This window comes from Globicephala melas, chromosome 8, assembly GCF_963455315.2.
Source record: "Globicephala melas chromosome 8, mGloMel1.2, whole genome shotgun sequence".
Classification (NCBI taxonomy): domain Eukaryota; kingdom Metazoa; phylum Chordata; class Mammalia; order Artiodactyla; family Delphinidae; genus Globicephala; species Globicephala melas.
The window spans coordinates 78,625,333-78,644,652 of NC_083321.1; the positions used below are offsets into that span (position 1 = coordinate 78,625,333).

General features: G+C 33.7%; 1 protein-coding gene across 1 annotated transcript in view; it reads left to right on the forward strand.

Moving 5' to 3' along the window:
* DYNC2H1 (dynein cytoplasmic 2 heavy chain 1) overlaps nucleotides 1-19,320 on the forward strand; it is a 370,694-nt gene that overhangs the window by 98,315 nt on the left and 253,059 nt on the right. The window contains exons 47-54 of the mRNA XM_030835708.2: nucleotides 173-340; nucleotides 5,341-5,471; nucleotides 6,717-6,965; nucleotides 7,464-7,572; nucleotides 10,666-10,779; nucleotides 11,817-11,959; nucleotides 16,200-16,284; nucleotides 18,069-18,223. Of these exons, the coding sequence (XP_030691568.2) occupies nucleotides 173-340; nucleotides 5,341-5,471; nucleotides 6,717-6,965; nucleotides 7,464-7,572; nucleotides 10,666-10,779; nucleotides 11,817-11,959; nucleotides 16,200-16,284; nucleotides 18,069-18,223 (1,154 nt within the window). The remainder of the gene's footprint in view (nucleotides 1-172; nucleotides 341-5,340; nucleotides 5,472-6,716; nucleotides 6,966-7,463; nucleotides 7,573-10,665; nucleotides 10,780-11,816; nucleotides 11,960-16,199; nucleotides 16,285-18,068; nucleotides 18,224-19,320) is intronic.

Genomic DNA, 19,320 nt, shown 5'->3' on the forward strand with positions numbered 1-19,320 from the left:
ACTCATTAACAAAATGAATTTTAACTCTTTTTCCCTTTATTCTATTTATCTGATGCCAAAATAATGGTATGTAGATTCTCATTCTCTATTTCTTTCTAATATTATGTTGAAACAGACCATTTTTAAATCATTTGAATTTTATTATAATTAAAGAAAATTTTGCCTTTTTTAGGATCCTCAAACCATCCTCTAGCTTACGTATTAGAAATTGTGGCATATGAAGCGCGGCGCTTATTTCGTGACAAAATTGTTGGTGCAAAGGAACTTCATTTATTTGACAGTATTTTAACATCAGTGTTTCAAGGAGACTGGGGCTCAGATGTACTAGACAATATGGCAGGTAATATAGTTACAGAGTTTATGTAAATATATAAAAGTTATGAGCACTTTCAGTTTTTTTCTTACTGATAGCATGATTTCATATATCTAAACAAATGAAAACTTTGGATAATTTATATATGTATTACTGAATCACTTTGCTGTAGAGTAGAAATTAACACAGCATTTTAAATCAACTATACTTCAGTAAAATTAATTAAAACAAAAACGCTAAGACTTTGGAAATTTTAATGTTTTTACCGTAAGAGGCTGCTCTGTCTTCTTTGCTAGATTTCAATAATTATGTTCCAAACAAAATATGATGACGATAATTGTTTTCTTGGAAACGGTTGTTCAGACCGTAATGTTTAACATTTGCAATTCAAAACTGTATTTCCTGAAGGACTTTTACTAATAAAAATAGCCATATATGTGTGATATTTAAAGATCATAGTGAAAATCCATATTTGATTATAATGAGCTTTCGCTTGAGAAAGTGACTCATTCCTGTCACTACTCATAATGTCATTAGCACAGAACTTCTTATGTACCCTCTTATCAGCTTCACCCATTATTATGATAAACAAAGCATAGCACCAGTCAAAGGAGCTATGTTGCATTTGCAACTATTGCTGCTTAATGACCAATTTGCATTATGAAATGCTGTGGGAGTGATGCATATAAAATGAAAATCAACATGTTGAAAAGGCCTTTGACAGAGGATGACTGTAATATGGAACTCTTTCCTAATAAAACTGCTTTCAAGCTACAAAATGAATTTCTATTCTATTAGAGTGTAAGGCAAGCCTTCAAAAATATTTCATATAATACATTACGTTGTATCTTTCTAGATTTGATATTGGTTCCAGGGTCATAATGACGTAAGCCAAGGGGAGTCTTGAAGGTGAAAAGGATACTAAGATTGATAGAAGGAATTTTCTAGGTGCTGCTTGAGTTTTAGAATCAGGAAATAAGTTCAAAAGAACCTAAGACAGGATGAAATGCTGAGAGAAGCCTGTTAATAGTTCAAAGTTGGCTTGATTTTGAGTGAGGTTTTATGTCATTGTGGTGTGTAGTTTTCATGGCTTAGCATGGAGAGGCTCTTGTTCTAAAATGCTGCCATGTTTCTCAGTCTAAAAATTGAGTTAATAGTGTCTCGTCTTGCAAAGAAAGTGACATATCCTTTGGGCATTAGATAGTATCAGTGTCTTATCTGAATTCTCTAGAATTTGGTATCTTTTAGAGTCTCCTGTGTAGGACTCAATAATGTTTTTTTCTCAGTATTTTACTTTTTAATGAAGGGTTGCATTTAAAAAAAAATACAGGCTTGATATATGTTAGATCCAGGCAAATATGATTTTCACATAGTAGAATATTAAGAAAAATTATTAAGAAAAATTTTGGATGCTTAAAAATTTTAAGTATCCAAAATTAAAAATTTAATTTTGGATACTGAAAAATAAACTAGATACATTCTTGTGCTCAAGAAATTTGTAATCTAATGGCAGATACAGATGTGAAAGTCCTTGCTTACAATGATAACTATTGCTAATATGTTTAGGTGCCACAAAGATTTATGCAAATAGATGGTTAAACTGGTAAATACAATAGAGCATGAAGTGTTTTACAATTAATATAACTTTTCTGAATATATTTGGGATAAATGTTGGATATTAGGGGTGTAGAAGAGTAGAGACTAATTCCTTTTTGAGGAAGTTACTTTGAAATTTTTTATTTTGAGATAATTGTAGATTCACATACAGTTGTAAGAACTAACAGAGAGAGAACACATGTACTTTTTACTTGTTTTCCTTCAACTCTGGCAAAAATAATATAATATCACAACCAGGATATTGACATTGATACAGTTAAAATGGATCAACTCCTCTTCCATCCCCTGGAAACCACCCATCTTTTCTGTGTTCAATTTTGTCATTTCAACAATCTTATTTTCAATCAGAATAATTCTCTGGAGATATATGCAGGTTCTTGAGTGTTTCAGTAGTTTGTTCCTTTTTATTGCTGAGTAGGTATTATATTTAGACATGCTACCATTTCTTTCACCATTTACTTGTGGAAGGGCATCTGAGTTGTTTTCAGTTTTTGGCTATTAAGAGGAAAGCTGCTGTAGGCATTTATGTGCAGGTTTTTGTGTGGAGATTTTTGTTTCTCTGAGATAAATGCTCAGGAATGCAGTTGCAGGGTTGAATGATACTTGTATGCTTAGTTCAAAAAAAAAAAACCTGCCACACTGTTGTCTAGAGTAGCTGTATTTCAGTTTACATTTCCATCAGCAATTTACGAGTGATCCAGGTGCTCCACATCCGTGCCAGCATTGGGTGTTGTCAGTATTTTCTTATTTTAGCCATTCTGATAAGTGTGTACTGATAGGTCATATTGGTTTTATTTTGCATCTTGCTGACAGCTAATGAAGTTGAACATCTTCATATGATTAATTGTCTTCTGTCTGTCCTCTTCAGTGAAATGTCTCTTTATGTCTTTTGCCCATTTTCTAATTGGATTTTTTTTAATATTGAGTTTTTAGAGTTCTTTCTGTATTTTAGATACTATTCTTTTGTCACATATGTGGTTAGCAAATATATTCTCCCACTGTGTAGCTTGTCTTTTCATCTTCTTAATAGAGTCTTTCACAGATTAAAAAAGGTTTTAATTTTATGAAGCTCAATTTATTAATTTTTCTTTTTAAGGATTTTTTGGTGTCAAGTTTAAGAACTCTGTCTAGTCCTAGATTTTGAAGATTTTCTCCACCTTTTTTTCCTAAATACTTTATAGTTTTATGTTTTAAGTCAGTGGTCCATTTTGAGTGAATTTCTGTGTAAAGAGTGAGACTTAGGTCACGGTTCATTTCTTTGCCTATGGTTGTCCACTTGTTCCAGCACCACTTGTTGAATAGGCTACCCTTCTGCCTTGAATTGCTTTTGCACGTTAGTCAAAAATTAATTGTGTAACTCTGTTTCTGGGTTCCTGATTCTGTTCCATTGATGTATATGTCCTTCTGCCAGTACCACACTGAGTTGATTGCTGTAGCTGTATAATAAGTCTTAAAATTCGATTGACTGATTCCTTCTTCTTTAAAATTGTTTTAGCTATTTGCCTTTCCATATAAATTTTAGAATAATCTTGTATATATAAACAATGTTGCTGAGATTGTGGTAGGAATTGTATTAGTTCTGTGTATTGGTTTGGGAAGAATTGACCTCTTTATTATGTTGATTTTTCCAATCCATGAACATAATATATTTGTCCATTTATTTAGATACTCTTTGCTTTTTTTCATCAGTGTTGTATAGTTTTCAGCATAAGTCCTATAAGGTATTTTGTTAGATTAACACCTAAGACTTTAATTTTTTGGAACAATTACAGGAAATCAAACTGTATCTTAAAGGATACAATTAAGTGAAGAAGAGGGGAAGGGCATTCCAGACAAAGGAAAAAGCATATGCAAAGAATCAAAGGTTTGAGAAAACTGGGGTATATATTGGAGTACAGAGGGAGATAAGAGATTCAAGCAGTCAGTGGAGCCAAATTGAAGCCAAACTGCAAAGGGCCTTGATTAGGAAAAGTTTTGCTTTTAAGGCAGTGGGAAGCTATATGTGATATTGGAGTGCAGTGGTACTATCAGATTTTGTTTTTGTGTTTGTTACTCTAGTAGCAGTGAGGATATATTTGATGGGGTAAAGGCTTGTAGTAGGGATATGAGGTAAGAGGATGCTGCAATAGTCCAGCTGAGAAATGATGAGACATGAAGATAATGAGTTCAGTTTTATGCATGTGTTTGAATGTTTACAAGCTTTTTGAGTGTCTTTTGGGAACCTACATAAAGTTTATCAGTTCTGTGAGGGCAGAAATTATGTTTGTCTTATTCATTACTTATCTCTAACAGGAAGTACAATGTTTAAATACAGGTCTGTGATAGATAAGTGTTTAATGAATGAATGCATGAGTTACATGTCATTAAGCAATTCGAAATATGGGACTAGACTAGAGCTGGGAGACTTGCCTAGAGATACGTAGTGAATCGGTTTTTGGTGTATATTTAGATAGTTGATAATCTAATCCACAGAATAAGATTAAATAATTCCAGGGGAGTATTTAGAATTAAAGCATAATAGGCTGAATTTGGATCCCAGTGAAAATAAAAATATAAGGGATAACACATGCCACAGAGCGGCTGGGCCCGTGAGCCATGACCGCTGAGCCTGCACGTCCGGAGCCTATGCTCCACAACGGGAGAGTCCACAGCAGTGAGAGGCTCGCGTACTGCAAAAAAAAAAAAAAAATATATATATATATATATATATATATATATATATATATGGGATAAATAGAAAACTGAAAAGGAGTAGTGGTTGTGGCTTGATGAGCACGGTAATATAGATTCAAGGAAAAAAGTTCCATTAAGGAGATGCACACAAGTCATGTTGGGATAATGACTACAACGAAGGTTTGGATTTCGCAATTAGGGTAGCATTGTTGTTCCCAAATAAGGGTTTAGTATAGTGGTTTTGGCAAGTAGAAGATAATGTGAGAAATATGATGGAGAAGGAAAGAAGAACATGAGGTAGCTTGGGGTCTAGGGAAGGTTTGCTGAGCGCAGCATATGACAAGGTGGATATGATGGAACAGTCTCCCAGAGGAATTGGGAGGCGAAACTTCAATAGAATGGTGAACAGATTTTCCTTGTGTGGTAACAGGAACACTGCTGTAGATAAATTTAAGGGAAGTTTGTGGGATTTTTATTTTCTAATTAAAATTTGGTTAATTTTTCTTTTATTTTAGAAGTCAGGGCTCTTGATGATATTAGTAAATCTGTGTTCTTTTTCAAGAATAATTTTGAGATTGTTTTATTTATTTGCCAATTCAAAGTAATTAATCTTTGCCTTTCTGGGGATGTTCTAATTTGGACTAATTAAGTTAAAAACAGTTTAGTGTGAAATATATCTACTGATGCTCCCATTATGATTAACACACATAAAACAAAAATATCTTTCATTTCTACAGATAATTTCTATGTTACATGGGGAGCTCAACATAATTCAGGAATAAGGTCAGCCCCAGGACAACCTTTGCCTCCACATGGAAAACCACTTGGAAAACTAAATTCTGCAGATCTTAAGGATGTTATTAAAAAGGTATAATATGAATAATGAATTTGAATTGGGATTTGGTTATGATTAAAGCCATTTTCAAAATATTTATTGTAAGTTTTTTGAGGGCATGAAGTGAAAGATCTTAGAATAGGCAAAAGCGGTTCGTATCTTTTGGAATTTAGCCCAATGTGGCAGATCTAAGTAGGTGCACATGCACTTACACAGATTAGTGTAAAATTGCTAGGATACATGCTGGAAAAGGTATCTGAGGTTGGAACTATTAAAAAGGCTTAATATTAATTGGGAAATATAACTGCTAATATTATATTAACAGTTAATATGATATTAACTTCTCATTCTAGAGCAGTGGTCTCAAACTTTAGTGAGCATTAGAAACACTTTGAGAACCAGAAAATATTGATGGCTGGGTCCCATACAGAGAAATCTGAATTCAATAGGTACTAATCTGAATCTGAAAACAATCAGAAGAGAATCCAAATTTCTGAGACACTTCCAAATGATGTTGATGCTGCTGGTTCACTGAAACTTTTAGTAGCACTGTCCTATGGAGTTTTGTTTGTTTGTTTTGTTTTTGAGATTAATTATAATAAAAAGAAACAGTATTATATATGATTACTTTAAAAATTAATATTTATAGTGGAAGTTAGTGTGGATTTTATATCAAGAAAAGTCTTTCATGGTCTAGTAAATTTATTTGTTTGCCTGGAATGGATATTGAAAAGTTTGGGAATGTGCAAAAGTTGTTAAGTATGTGAAAGCTGTCCTTTCTCTCTTTCTTCACTCTATCACATAGCTCCTGGCAGGGCATGCTACCTCTTTGTGGGCTTTTGGTTCATTGCTGAGCTGTGTGTAAGAACAAGAGTTCACAAAATATCTTTAGGCAGTACGTTTTGAGAGTTTGGGGATTGTTTTATAGTCTGTGCACACTGATTTGATGTGTAACAAGTGGTAAAAATTTGAGAGCTTTTGAAGTCTTTATAATTAACCTGCTATCTTACACTGCTTTTTACTAGTTATATTAATGGTGTTCAAAAGTAACTGACTGTTGTGGACGCGTGAACTTGTTTGACATCATGTAAATTTTTCCTTACAAAGTGCCATAAAGCTGGATTACTGGATAGATAAAAGAGTGTGAAACAACATGAATACACTTAACCCCTTTTCTTGAGTGCACCAAAAATATAATCTCTTAATCTAGATAACTAACATTTTATTATGTAATTTGGACTTATATTAATTATATAATACGCTTTGTGATCTTTGAAGGGTCTTATTCATTATGGACGAGATAACCAGAATTTAGATATTTTACTTTTCCAAGAAGTCCTGGAATATGTGTCTAGGATAGACAGAGTGCTGAGTTTTCCTGGAGGTTCACTTCTGTTAGCCGGATGCAGTGGTGTAGGTCGTCGGACCATCACTTCTTTAGTCAGTCATATGCATGGAGCAGTGCTGTTTTCACCAAAGATTTCCAGGGGATATGAACTGAAGCAGTTCAAAAATGATCTCAAACATGTGAGTGACTCACAGTCTTTTGTTTTATTTGGTTTTAAATCACAGTTAGTTATTCAAAAAGCCTTTAAATCTCTGATATGCAACATAGTCTTTATTTTAATTTTGATGATTGTTTTCTCCATAATTGTTACAAAATTATGTTTTTAGCTCTCAGCACCCCAGATTATGGGATGTTATATGGATAGATAAGATAAACAAAAAGATGGCATTTAGGACATATGTAGGTGTATTTAAAAATTATCCTCTAGATTTTAATGTCCTAGATGTAAAATAATTAAATTTCCTCCCAGTAGTATTTGTTTATGAACTGGATTTACTTTCCAAACTATATGGCTAAATTTTGATTATTCAGTGGATTTACTTTCTAGACTATATGGCTAAATTTTGATTACTCAAATATCAATCAATAAAAACAACTTAGTTTACATACAGAATGAAAGTTTTTACCTGTGCCAAAAATATTTAATGTGTACCAAAATGTGTTTTCTTATTGTGCAGGTGCTACATCTTGCAGGTATTGAAGCACAACAAGTAGTTTTACTTCTTGAGGATTATCAGTTTGTACATCCTACATTTTTGGAGATGATCAATAGCCTTTTGTCTTCAGGCAAGTAAATGGGTTCTATTTAAAGAAAATAAAAGTAATGTAAAAATTATTCAAGGAAAGTGATCTTATATAAAATTATGTTTCAGAGAACACTTGGCATAGCTTTTATTAAGGTGACATGGGATTAAACATTAAACATGCTCAGAGCAGGAGAACTGAGAAACCCTGTTTTTATAAAACCAAGATTGTGGAATTATATAAAAATGATGATTAAATATTGAATATTGATGAATATACTGAAAAATTGGCCCTCTTAACACACTTTTGGTGGGACTATTATAAGTTATAACCTTTTAGGAAAGTTATCAACCAGTACTTATTTAAAAAATGTGTTATACTGGGCTTCCCTGGTGGCGCAGTGGTTAAGAATCCGCCTGCTCGGGCGTCCCTGGTGGCGCAGTGGTTGAGAGACCGCCTGCAGGGGACGCGGGTTTGTGCCCCGGTCCGGGAGGATCCCACATGCCGTGGAGCGGCTGGGTCCGTGAACCATGGCCACTGAGCCTGCACGTCCGGGGCCTGTGTTCCGCAACGGGAGAGGCCACAACAGTGAGAGGCCCGTGTACCGCAAGAAAAAAAAAAAAAGAATCTGCCTGCTAATTCAGGGGACACGGGTTCAAGCCCTGGTCTGGGAAGATCCCACATGCCGTGGATCACCTAAGCCCGTGCGTCCCAACTACTGAGCCTGCTCTCTAGAGCCCTTGAGCCACAACTACTGAAGCCTGCGCGCCTAGAACCTGTGCTTCACAACAAGAAAAGCCACCGCAGAATAGCCCCTGCTCCCCACAACTAAAGGAAGCCTGCCGCGCAGCAACAAAGACCCAATACAGCTAAAAATAAAGAAATAAATAAATTTTAAAAGAACTAGTATGTAAGGAAATATGTAGTATAATTTGTAATAAAAATTTGATAGAACCTCACTGTCCATCATTAATGGAAAAATTGAATAATTATAATATGGCCTTAAATATAATATATAAATATCTGCTATTATATAAATATAATAGCAGATATATTTCAGATATATGAGGTCTCATATTTCTTGAATTGTGTTGTACTCTTTTTGTCTCTGGAGCCACCTGACCTTTTTGGTGATTTCCTGAGGAGAATACCTGCAATTTCCTGCAGTTCTTCCTTTTCTGAAGACTTTATGAAGTTTATTATAATCTCCTTATAATGCATAACCACTGTTAGTAGAGTTGGTATGAGGTAGCTTCGTTTTAAACTTGGACTAAGTATTTTGGTACTTAAGTACAAAGTAAACCTTGTTAAAAACTAGTTTCAACTATATGAATTGTTCCATTCTAGGGACCCGAGGACAAAATTTGCATGATGCTCATGTTCCACTCAGGTTTTAATAAATACTTGTTTTGTATCCTGCTAGGTAGACTCTGGGATAAAATAGTTTTTTTGTTTTTTCAGAATTTAACAGCTTTGGTTGAAGGAAACATTTATAAAGTGAGGTATCTACACTTTAGTGCCCAAATGAGAAAGACTCTAGTTACACAAGTGGTAGGTCAATTTCTGTCAAAGTGAAGGGAAATGGTATAGTGAAAGTGGTATGTCTTGAGCAAGCTTGAAGTGTTTGCGGCCCTTTTTATAAATAATCTCTTCTGATTTTTAAGGTGCACATTCCTGCATATTGCTTAAATTGTCACTAGATGGAGACCTTGTTCATTTTGGCTGAGATAAACTTGTAGGCCAGATATATACAGGGTTTTTGTATTTTTGTTTTGGTTTTAATTTCTGAAAGCAAACATCCAGATAAGCATTAACCCAGTAATTATTTTTATTGTAAGATAAATTGGTCTTTTTATCAAGATATAATAGCAAAAATCATAAATAAAGCTAAATTTTGGTAAGGTTAAATTTTGACAACGTTTTTGGCAAAAAAAGTATTTGAAAAATACTTTCAGAGAAAGTACTCAATAGGCCTTTTTGTCTCTTTTTTGTATTTCAAATTCTTATTCCCTATAGAATATGTAAATAGAGCTAGCTTTCTTTACCAAATTTAAGAAATCAAGGGTATCTTGATATGGCTGAAGTTTAGAGGAAGACATAGAGCACATTTATGTGTGTATGCATTTGAATATGTACATCCTTGGTGGTTGGGGAGCAGTCTGGTACCTCTGAGATTAACCTAAAGAAAAGTAGGGATTCAAACTATGTTGGGCTCTACATGAATGCAGCAAAAGAATTTTCATTTAATCTTACAGTTTCTTGTGAATTACAAATATGTTGGTTTAACAAATATTTATTAAATAACTGGATTTATGGTGGTGAACAAGACAAGCTTCAAGCCCTCTATCAAATTCTTATAGTCTTAATCACCTTTGATTTGACTTTCATCATTCTGTTGTATAGTAGCAGGCCATGACTAGTTCTCCTGATTTCTAGTACAAGTTCGTTCATTCATTTGATAATTCGTTTGTTCATTTATTTAACAAATATTTATGTTTTAGATACTTGCTAAGAATGCCCTAAGGTTAATATTGATCATGATCAAATATTCGCCCTCCGGGAATTCAGAATCTAATTGGGCAGGAAAGGGAAGTAATTCATTCATTATTAAATGATGTGGTAAATGCTAAACAGTGATGTTTGGATACTATACACAAGAGAAAAGAATGCTTTACCTAGCATGTGGGTATTCAGGAAAGTCTCATGGATATAGCAGTTGACAAAGTAGTGTCTTGAGGGATAAACAATAATATTAGGGGAAGATAAGGGGCAGAGGAAGACTGTGGGTATAATATTCCAGGAAGAGGGAGTATTTCATTAAATTTTTGGAACACAAAGAAGTTCATTGAGGCTAGAATACAAGGTCTTGTGGGGTTGGGGTAGAGAAGGACTTGGAAAAGCAGATAGATGGCTAGATTATGAACTGTCTTTAATGGTTTGCTTAATCAACTGAAGGCTATAGATGTAGATTTGTGAATAATATAGAGGGTGATAGGGTTTGTTTATTTTTGAAAACAAAGCTTGAATAACATCAGATTATTTGATTACAAAAATAGAAGAAGCATTGTGTGTGTAAAATGTGTTTTGAATTAGTGTAATGCAGGTAAAACTCAAAAGAAATGTAATGTTCTGTAGGTGAAGTTCCTGGACTCTACACTCTTGAAGAATTAGAGCCCTTGCTGTTGCCTCTTAAAGATCAGGCTTCACAGGATGGTTTTTTTGGACCAGTCTTCAATTACTTCACATATAGTAAGTGCCATAGAATTCGTTAATCAATTTAAACTATGTTTCATATGAAATAAATACCATTTAATTTGCATTATTTTCTCATTAGCAAATAAGTAGCATAAAGGCTAACCTATAATAAAAACAAGTTAGCAAAATTTTAGTGAAAGGGAAGGGTGAAAGTATGGTAATGTTCTTTGGAATATTTACTTTGTTGCCTTTGTTTCCATGTGGTGAAATTTGTGCTTTAGTACCTCCTATGTTAGAGAATTATTGAACTATTTAGATTGTGCCAGACTCTGTAGTGTTATTTTTTTGGAACTAAAGAAAGTTTGATTACTGCAGAAGTAGTTTCATGTGCACTGTAGATATCTAAAATTGATAAACAAAAAATAAGGCAATGATGGCAGCACCCAGACGTGACTATTACATTGATCTTTATTTTTCTAAAAGAACATTTATTATTGATGAAATAGAGACAGTTGTTAAAGAGCTACCCTCCCTTCTGTCCACTTCAAGTTTACAGGGAAATTGTACTACACCTTTAAGAAACTGATCATCTCAATGCTATTTTAAACTGTTTCAGAACATAGAAAATAAAGGAAAGTGTCCAACATAGAAAATAAAGGAAAGTGTCCAAAATCCTTTTTACAAAGGGAAAATGATATTGTCATTGAAAGAAGGAAAAGGTATTTCTCCTAAAAGAAAACCAGAGATCAGTTTTGCTTGTGAATAATGAAACAAAAATCCTTGAAAGAAAAATTACAAAATAGAATCCAGTGTCATGTTTGAAAAGTAACAGCAGTATCATACCTTTCTAGATCTTTTATCCTAGCATACACATACACACACACACACACACACACACACACACACACACACGTATTTTTTAACCAAAATAAAAATTATACTGTAATACTGTTTCATAGCTTGTTCTTTTTATAAACAGCTCCTACCATCCCATTTCAAAACATTTTAATTTCATAAAACCAGACCATATATAGGTTTCTTCAATTATTATTATTGTAATATTCCAAGAGTATAATTTTCTTATTTTTTAGGAATTCAACAAAACTTGCATATTGTCTTGATAATGGATTCTGCAAATTTAAACTTCATAATAAACTGTGAGAGTAATCCTGCTTTGCATAAGAAATGCCAGGTGTTGTGGATGGAGGGTTGGTCACATAGCAGTATGAAGAAAGTAAGTTTAATGTTTAAATATGGAAGTAAAAAGTAAGCACATTTTTTTTAAAGTTATTGATTGTCACAACTTCCCTTTGGTGTTTATTATAATATTACCTTAATTGTGGCACTGAAAATCTCTCATAAGTTTGAAAATAACTCTTTTCTTCATACTCTTGTATTTGATAGTTTAGTTGAGTATAGAATTTTAGGTGGAAGATTATGTTCTTAATTAAGGACCACAGAGATATTATTGTACCTTAAAAATTTTATGCATTTCATTATTTAGCCTATTATAGGCTAGCTTATGATAAAAATATCACAGCAATAATATTAGCTGTTGTTTAAATTAAAATTTAGATGCTTTTTAAAAAATCTGTTATTGCTATGATATGTGTTCAGAGGGGGATGAGTTTAAATTGTGAACTCATAGCACCGTCTCAGCTGGAAGCCTTTTATATTGCTTCATTTGAATTAATAATAATTTTCAATATTGTTTTTTTGAATGATACTCATATTCCCAATCATTCATTTCTTTATTTTTGTATAGTAGAAGTGCAGACTAATGCCTGTCATGATTCAGAGGAAGGAGTGTAATTTGAGATAATAGACAAGGTTTTAGAGTTGAGATGATATTTTAGTTAGATTTCAGTAAGTAGGTAAAGGAGAGGAAAGTTATTCTAGTCTGTGGAGGCCAATGAACAAGAGGTATTCATTAAGAATTAGTAATTATTGGGTGCCTAATACATGCCACTATTCCATATATTGGGGATATAGCAGAGAAAAAGACAAAAGTCCCTGCCCTCATGGAATTTACACTCTTTTGGGGGATATTTGGGGGGAAAGCTTTCTAGGTGAAGAACCTGAGATGAGAGCATGCCTGGTGATTCTGAGGATCAGCAAGAAGCCAGTTCATTTGTAACAGAGCGATAAAGGGGAGAGTAGTTGCAGATGAGGTCAGTGAAGTAAGAGAAAGGTTAGGGTGGGGCTTTGGACGCTATTATAAGGATTTTGGCTTTCCTGGAAACAAGTAAGGGATCCCTTGGAGGCTTTTGAGCAAAACTATTCTAATGTTTTAATGGTAATACTCTGGCTTCTGAGCTGAAAATAGACCATAGAAGACAAGGAGGAAGCAGTCATAAAGCTATTGAGTAATTCGGCAAGAGACGAGGATGGCTTGCTCTCAGGATGTAGTGGTAGAGGTGGTGAGAAGTGGTAGATACTGGGTATGTTTTGCAGTAGAAACGATAAGATTTGTTGACAAATTGTAATAAGGTGTAAGGGAAAGTGAGGAGTTAAGGATACCTCCAAGTCTGTTGGCTTGAGCACCTGGAAGGATGGAATACCTGTCAGTTGAGGGGAGACTTTGAGAAGAACATTTTGGGAGGAGAATATGAGGTTTTCAGTTTTAGATATGTGAAATATGAGGTGTTAGACATCTGAGCTGGAAGATTGAGAAGACATTTGGATATATGAGAACGGGGAAAAGGTCAGGCATACAGGTAAAATTGTGGGAATTATCAGAGTATAGCTGGCATTTAAAACTGTGAGAAAAAAATATCACGAAGGAAGTGAATGTTGGCAAAGAGAGGAGAGATGCAAAGGCCGAACTCTGGGGCACTTCAACATTAAGAGGTTGAGATGAAGACCAGGAACCAGCAAAGGATACTGAGAAGGAACTGCTTGGGAAATAGGAAAGCAGGAGAGCGTGTAGACAAGTGAAGCCTAGAAGCCAAGTGAAGACAGCATTTCAAAGGAGTGAGGAAGGATGAATGGTGACACATGAAGGTAGACAAGGCCTGGGAACTGATCGTTGCATTTAACAGCATGGCGTTCATTAGTGACTTTGATAAAGCAGTTTCAGTTAGTAGTGGAGAAAAAACATATTGACGTGTTTCAGAAAGAATGAGAAGAGTGGAGAGTGAATATGGTCGCCTCTTTTGAGGAATTTTGTTATGAAGTAGAAGATAAAAATGGGTCAGTAACTGGAGGAAGTGGGGGTTAAAATGCTTTCTTTCTTTTTTAAAAAAATTTTAAGTTGAGACAAACTGTAGCATTTTCATACACTGTTGAGAATGCAAAAAAGATGCAAAACATGTATGTTACATGAAAGACGGGAAAATTGCTAGAGCAACATCCTTGGGTAGTAGACAGCATATGGGTCTATTGCACAAATGAAACAATTAAGGATAGGCCTTTGCTTGTAGAATGGAAGCATTATCCTTAATAACAGGAAGGGAAGCAGAGTACAGGGGCACAGTTCCAAGTAGGTGGGCAAGTGTGGTATGGGAAGTTTTGGACACTTCTGGATGTTTCTGTTTTCCCAGTGAAATAGGAGGTAAGATTATCAATTGAGAGAAAAGTTGAGGGAACAGATTTTGGAGTCTTGAAGAGATATTAGAGGATATGCAAAATAGTAGTTTGGAAGAGGGAAAGAGTGAAAGGTTTAGGAGAATGGAGTATAATAGCTAGGTAGCATTAAGGGTTCACGTGAGGTTAGTGATTATAAAGTTGAGTGAGGCCAATCAGCATAGTTGTGTGTTTTTTCTCCAGTTACATGTGCACTCATAGGTGCAGACCTTCAATAGGTGGTGACTTGCATTTAACCAGGATTGGGGCTTTGCTTTGCTACTCGAGTATGACAAAGCAAGTGAAGGCCAAGGGAGCTGAGAAATTATGGTAGGAAGATGGTGAATGACAGTATAAAGATTGTTAAATTAATAGATTGTAGGTCTTGGTGGAGTCTGAGGATGATTGACATTGCAAATGGAATGAGCTGGGAAGACAGGAGTGTAGTGGTAGAAGAGTGGGATATTTGAAAGTGAGATTATGAAATGATTGCAGTTGCTGTTAGTGACAAGGTATCAGGGTGTGACCCTTTGAAGTGGGGGTGAGTGGCCGGGAAAAAGGTGATAGAAAACAGAAGGAGAAGAATTCAAGGAATCGAGAGGTCAGGGTATTAATAGGAATTAATAGGGTTAATATACTTATTCAATTCTTTTTAGAAAGTGCCATTTTTATCCCCAAGGAGGGAGAGTGGAGGCAAAGGGGAATGTGGGTAAATCCAGGCAGGAAAACTTTGCTAATGTAGAATATCGTTTAGGGATAGAATGTTTCCTACCCCTCCCAACTTTATTGAGGTATAACTGACACATAAAATTGTATATATTTAAGGTATACAACATGTTGTTTTGTATATTTTTATGTTGTGAAATGATTACCACAATCCCGCTAACTAATATAAGGGATAAAATTTTCAAGAAAGTAAGTTTCCAAAGAAACAAATTTCCATTGATTTAAAAGTGTATATTTAAAATATTCTCACAGTTGCTTAAGTGTTTTTTCAGAAATCAGTGAAGGTATTTGAAAAAATAAATGTTCTTTGGCTCAAGAACCATGGCACTTTCAAACTTTCCATTAGTTAAGGAATCTTTTGGCTTAATGGTTTATTCAGTCTGAGAAATTCAGAAAATGATTTTTTGACCTAATTACCTAGATTACTTGTACTTCCTCTTGTTAGGAATATTAACTGTATCAGATGAAAGAAGTTGAAGGTTTTGGCTTAATTTTAAAATTTCAGAGTTCTACTTATTTTCTTTTTCCCAGAAATAGAGTTAAAAATTTTTTTTGTATATTTTGAAATACTATTCTTATAAGATTATAATATTTTCTTTAATAATGATGATATCTGTTCATGAAACTTTATTTTCTTATTTGTGATAGTGGCAAAAACCTAGCTATAGACAATAGATAGTTTTTAGAATTATAAATTATGTTGATGGCAGTTATGTTAATTATCAATTATGAAATTATTTTTGTTTAGTTTTAGTTATTTCTTATTTAAGAAAGCTAAGCTTCCTTCCTATTCCTTTATGCCATGAAGGCATTTTATTAGTTTGATGCCAAATAAAACATTTATTTTATTATTTTACTATTTTAAATGGCATCTGTGATTATTTTCTAATTCAATCAAAAATGTGATTTTCTTCATTTCAAAAACTCTAATCATTTTTCAAGCGAGATGTTGAAGCTTTTCTATGTGCTATTAATTTGCAATACATTAATGGTTGATATGTGACAAAATCTTGACTAGGAAATAATGTCCTCTAAAGAATCCTAGAAGAAAAGTCCAATTGAGACTGTTTCTTTTTTTCTTTTTTGGGGGTGTGTGTGTGTTAAAGGTTTTTTAACCTCTGATATTGGATTTACTTAAACTTTTTTCCTACTGAATTGAGGTTTAAAGAAATGCTCTATTTTAGATACCTGAAATGTTATTCAGTGAAACAGATGGTGAAGAAAAATATAGCGACAAAAAAAGAAAAGAAGAAAAGAAAAAAAACTCAGGTAGTATTTTGATGAAATTGACTTTATCTGATTTTTATTGATGAAATAATTCCTGATTTCTAATGTTATAGATCCATTAAAGATTCATGATGATTATGAACTGGAATAATGCTAAACTAACTAAGTTAGGTTTTTTGATGCAAACTAAACTTTTAAGTCCTCTTTTTTTAAAACTAATGTTTATGTCATTTCATATAGGACCTAACAGCATATCTGTTGTTTAAAATTAAGACATTAGAAATGTACATTTTTGACCCAAATGATCTAAAGGACTTACTTATATAGGGTTTTGGGCTAATAGCCTAAACTTTTCATATTAGCTTATCACTTAGGTATGTCAAAGCACTCAATTCATATGCAAAACTGTGTTATGATTCTTTGAGTAGGACATAATATTTTCTTAACTATAATGTTCTCTTTATTTTCTCCATTTCCACATTAACTTTGACTGTGGTCTTTTTCTTTTATACCATAGCATATTTATTCATTTATTTAATCTAACCATCTAATTATTAAATATTTATTGAACTTGTTTTATATTAGGTACTGGACTGGATACTGGAGATGACTTAGGATAATCTAGTGGTAGCAAGAAATATGTTATATATAAACATAAAAGTTTGGTATAGCAGGATAAGTGATGGTAGACGTTTATATGAAGTACATTGGAAAGTAAGGCCTCTACCTAGCAGATACTAAAGGAAATGCACTTTGCCCAGACGGGCAGTTTGGGGAAGGTCATTCTGGTTAGAGTGACTAGCATGGAAAAGGCTTGAAGAAATAAAATAGGCATTTTTATGGAACTATAAATACCCTGAAGGGCTAAGACATAGGATATAATAAATAGTAGAGTACTAGATGAAGAGAAAAAGGTAGGCAGGGTTGGGTAAGGAAGAGCCTTCCATGTCATGCTAAAGAAGGAATTTGGATTCTGACTTGTGGGTGATTTGGAATAATTGAGAGATTTTTGGTAGAGATGTAACCAGAGGCTTGTTTTAGAAATGTAAGTCTCTGCGTGTACCCCTTTCTTCAGTTATGAAAAATAGATTGGTGTACAGAGAAACCAGAGGTACTGTAGACCAGTATAGAAGGCTATTGCCTTCTAATCTAAGAGGAAGGAATGGACTTGGGGAGATATTAGGAGGTAATCTAAAGAGGGTTATGTAATGGCTGTTGAATGCAAGGAAGAAGAAGGATGCAAGAATATTTCTCAGGGTTCTGCTTGGAAAATTCATTAGAAGTTGATTTTATTCACTGAGGTAGGGAATACAGAGGGAAATAGGTTGAGACCACGAGAGGGAGACGGTATGTTTGGTCTTGTATATATTGGATCTAATGAGAACTTGTTCTTAATTTTTTGGCTTTTGAAGTCCTGTTTCTCCCTGTGTACATAAGAGTGGATAGGTGTTACTTGGTTTGGTATCTCTTTTCCATTCAAGTAGCTTTTAGTGAGCTTACTTTTGGATTACATGTTATGTAGTTCCAGTTAATTTATATGTTATGACAAGCTATAGATTTATCTTTCTTGCAGTAATAAAAATTGTCAGGGGAAATATATTACAGTGGAAGGATAGAGACCAATGAAATTAATAATACAAAATTAATAAGAAAAATGGAAGTTGTGAATGGATAGGAATGCCTGTGCACCTTTAAGGCAAAGATGTTATCTCATATTTATAATTTCATTGCTTAGAAGTATCTGGCAAGAATAAACATAGTTAAGTTCATTTTCTCTAATTCTTAATGGATCGTACTTATATTAAGTCATTTTTTTCTCTTTCTAGTTGATCCTGATTTTCTAAAATCATTTTTATTAATCCACGAGTCTTGTAAAGCATATGGTGCTACACCAAGCCGATATATGACCTTTTTACGTGTGTATTCTGCCATTAATAGCAGCAAGAGAAAGGAATTATTAAAAAGACAAAGTCATTTGCAGGTACAATATTGGTAATCTTAAATTATTTTATCTATACATAGGGGACAAGGATTATGTAAATCACAATGCCATGTTGCCATACTTAATATAAATAAATATTGTACTGTATTAAATGTCTTGGAAAACTGTCTCACTTACCTGTCTTTATAGCCCACTAGATTATAGTAATGGTTTTGTAATTTTTTTTTTGTTTGAATAATTATTTCTTCACTACATGGTATTTATGTGTTTTTGATAGTTTATGGTGCTGTCTTTAAATGTCTTTTTCATATAAATGTGTTTTAGAAATCAGAAATGCCTATTATTAATTAACACGTAATATCCAATATTATGCTTTATAATAAACTTTAAATTATATTTATATTTTTAAAATATATTCTTAAAATTATATTTTATAAACATCTTCTTATCCATGTCACTTGACTTGGTACGTTCTGAACAGTTTTCTTTTTGTATTTCTCTAACTGCAGAGCTTAAACTTAAGCATGGTATTAGAATGTCAGCTTCAGATTCTGTCAGAGAGCATTTCCTCTGCCAAGTTCTTGCTTCTCTTTGTGAGGGTCGTAAACTAGGAACATTAATTTGCAGAGTTATCTTTATTCTTCTTTCTAATGATTCACTTTCATTTATATTAAGCCACTAACTCTACATGCTTTGGAGGGGTAATTTCCTGATTTAGTTCTCTATGGTGTTTCAGGTAAATCACTTAAAATCACTGAGTTGCAGCTTAATTGGGTGAATGTGTTGAGTACATTAGATAAAATTCAAACGTAAAGAACCAGCGTGATGCCTGTCCTCTGTGCTGGGTGCTCAGTAAATACTATTTACATTCCTTTTTTTTTGCCATTACTATCTTTCCAAATCTTCTGATTTGTTATGTGACAAAAACCCAATCATATTAAAGAAGAGAGGGAATATTTTTCATGTTTATTCCTTGGATTATCCATGGGCTGTGGAATGGGGTGTTATAATGGCCAGGCGTGTTATAATGGCCATGGTCAAACAACCACCCAAAGAATAGCTGAAGCATTTTGAGTGATTGCTTACCAGACCCATTTGTAAGGCAGTCTCTTATAAAATAGTTGGGTAGTGGACAG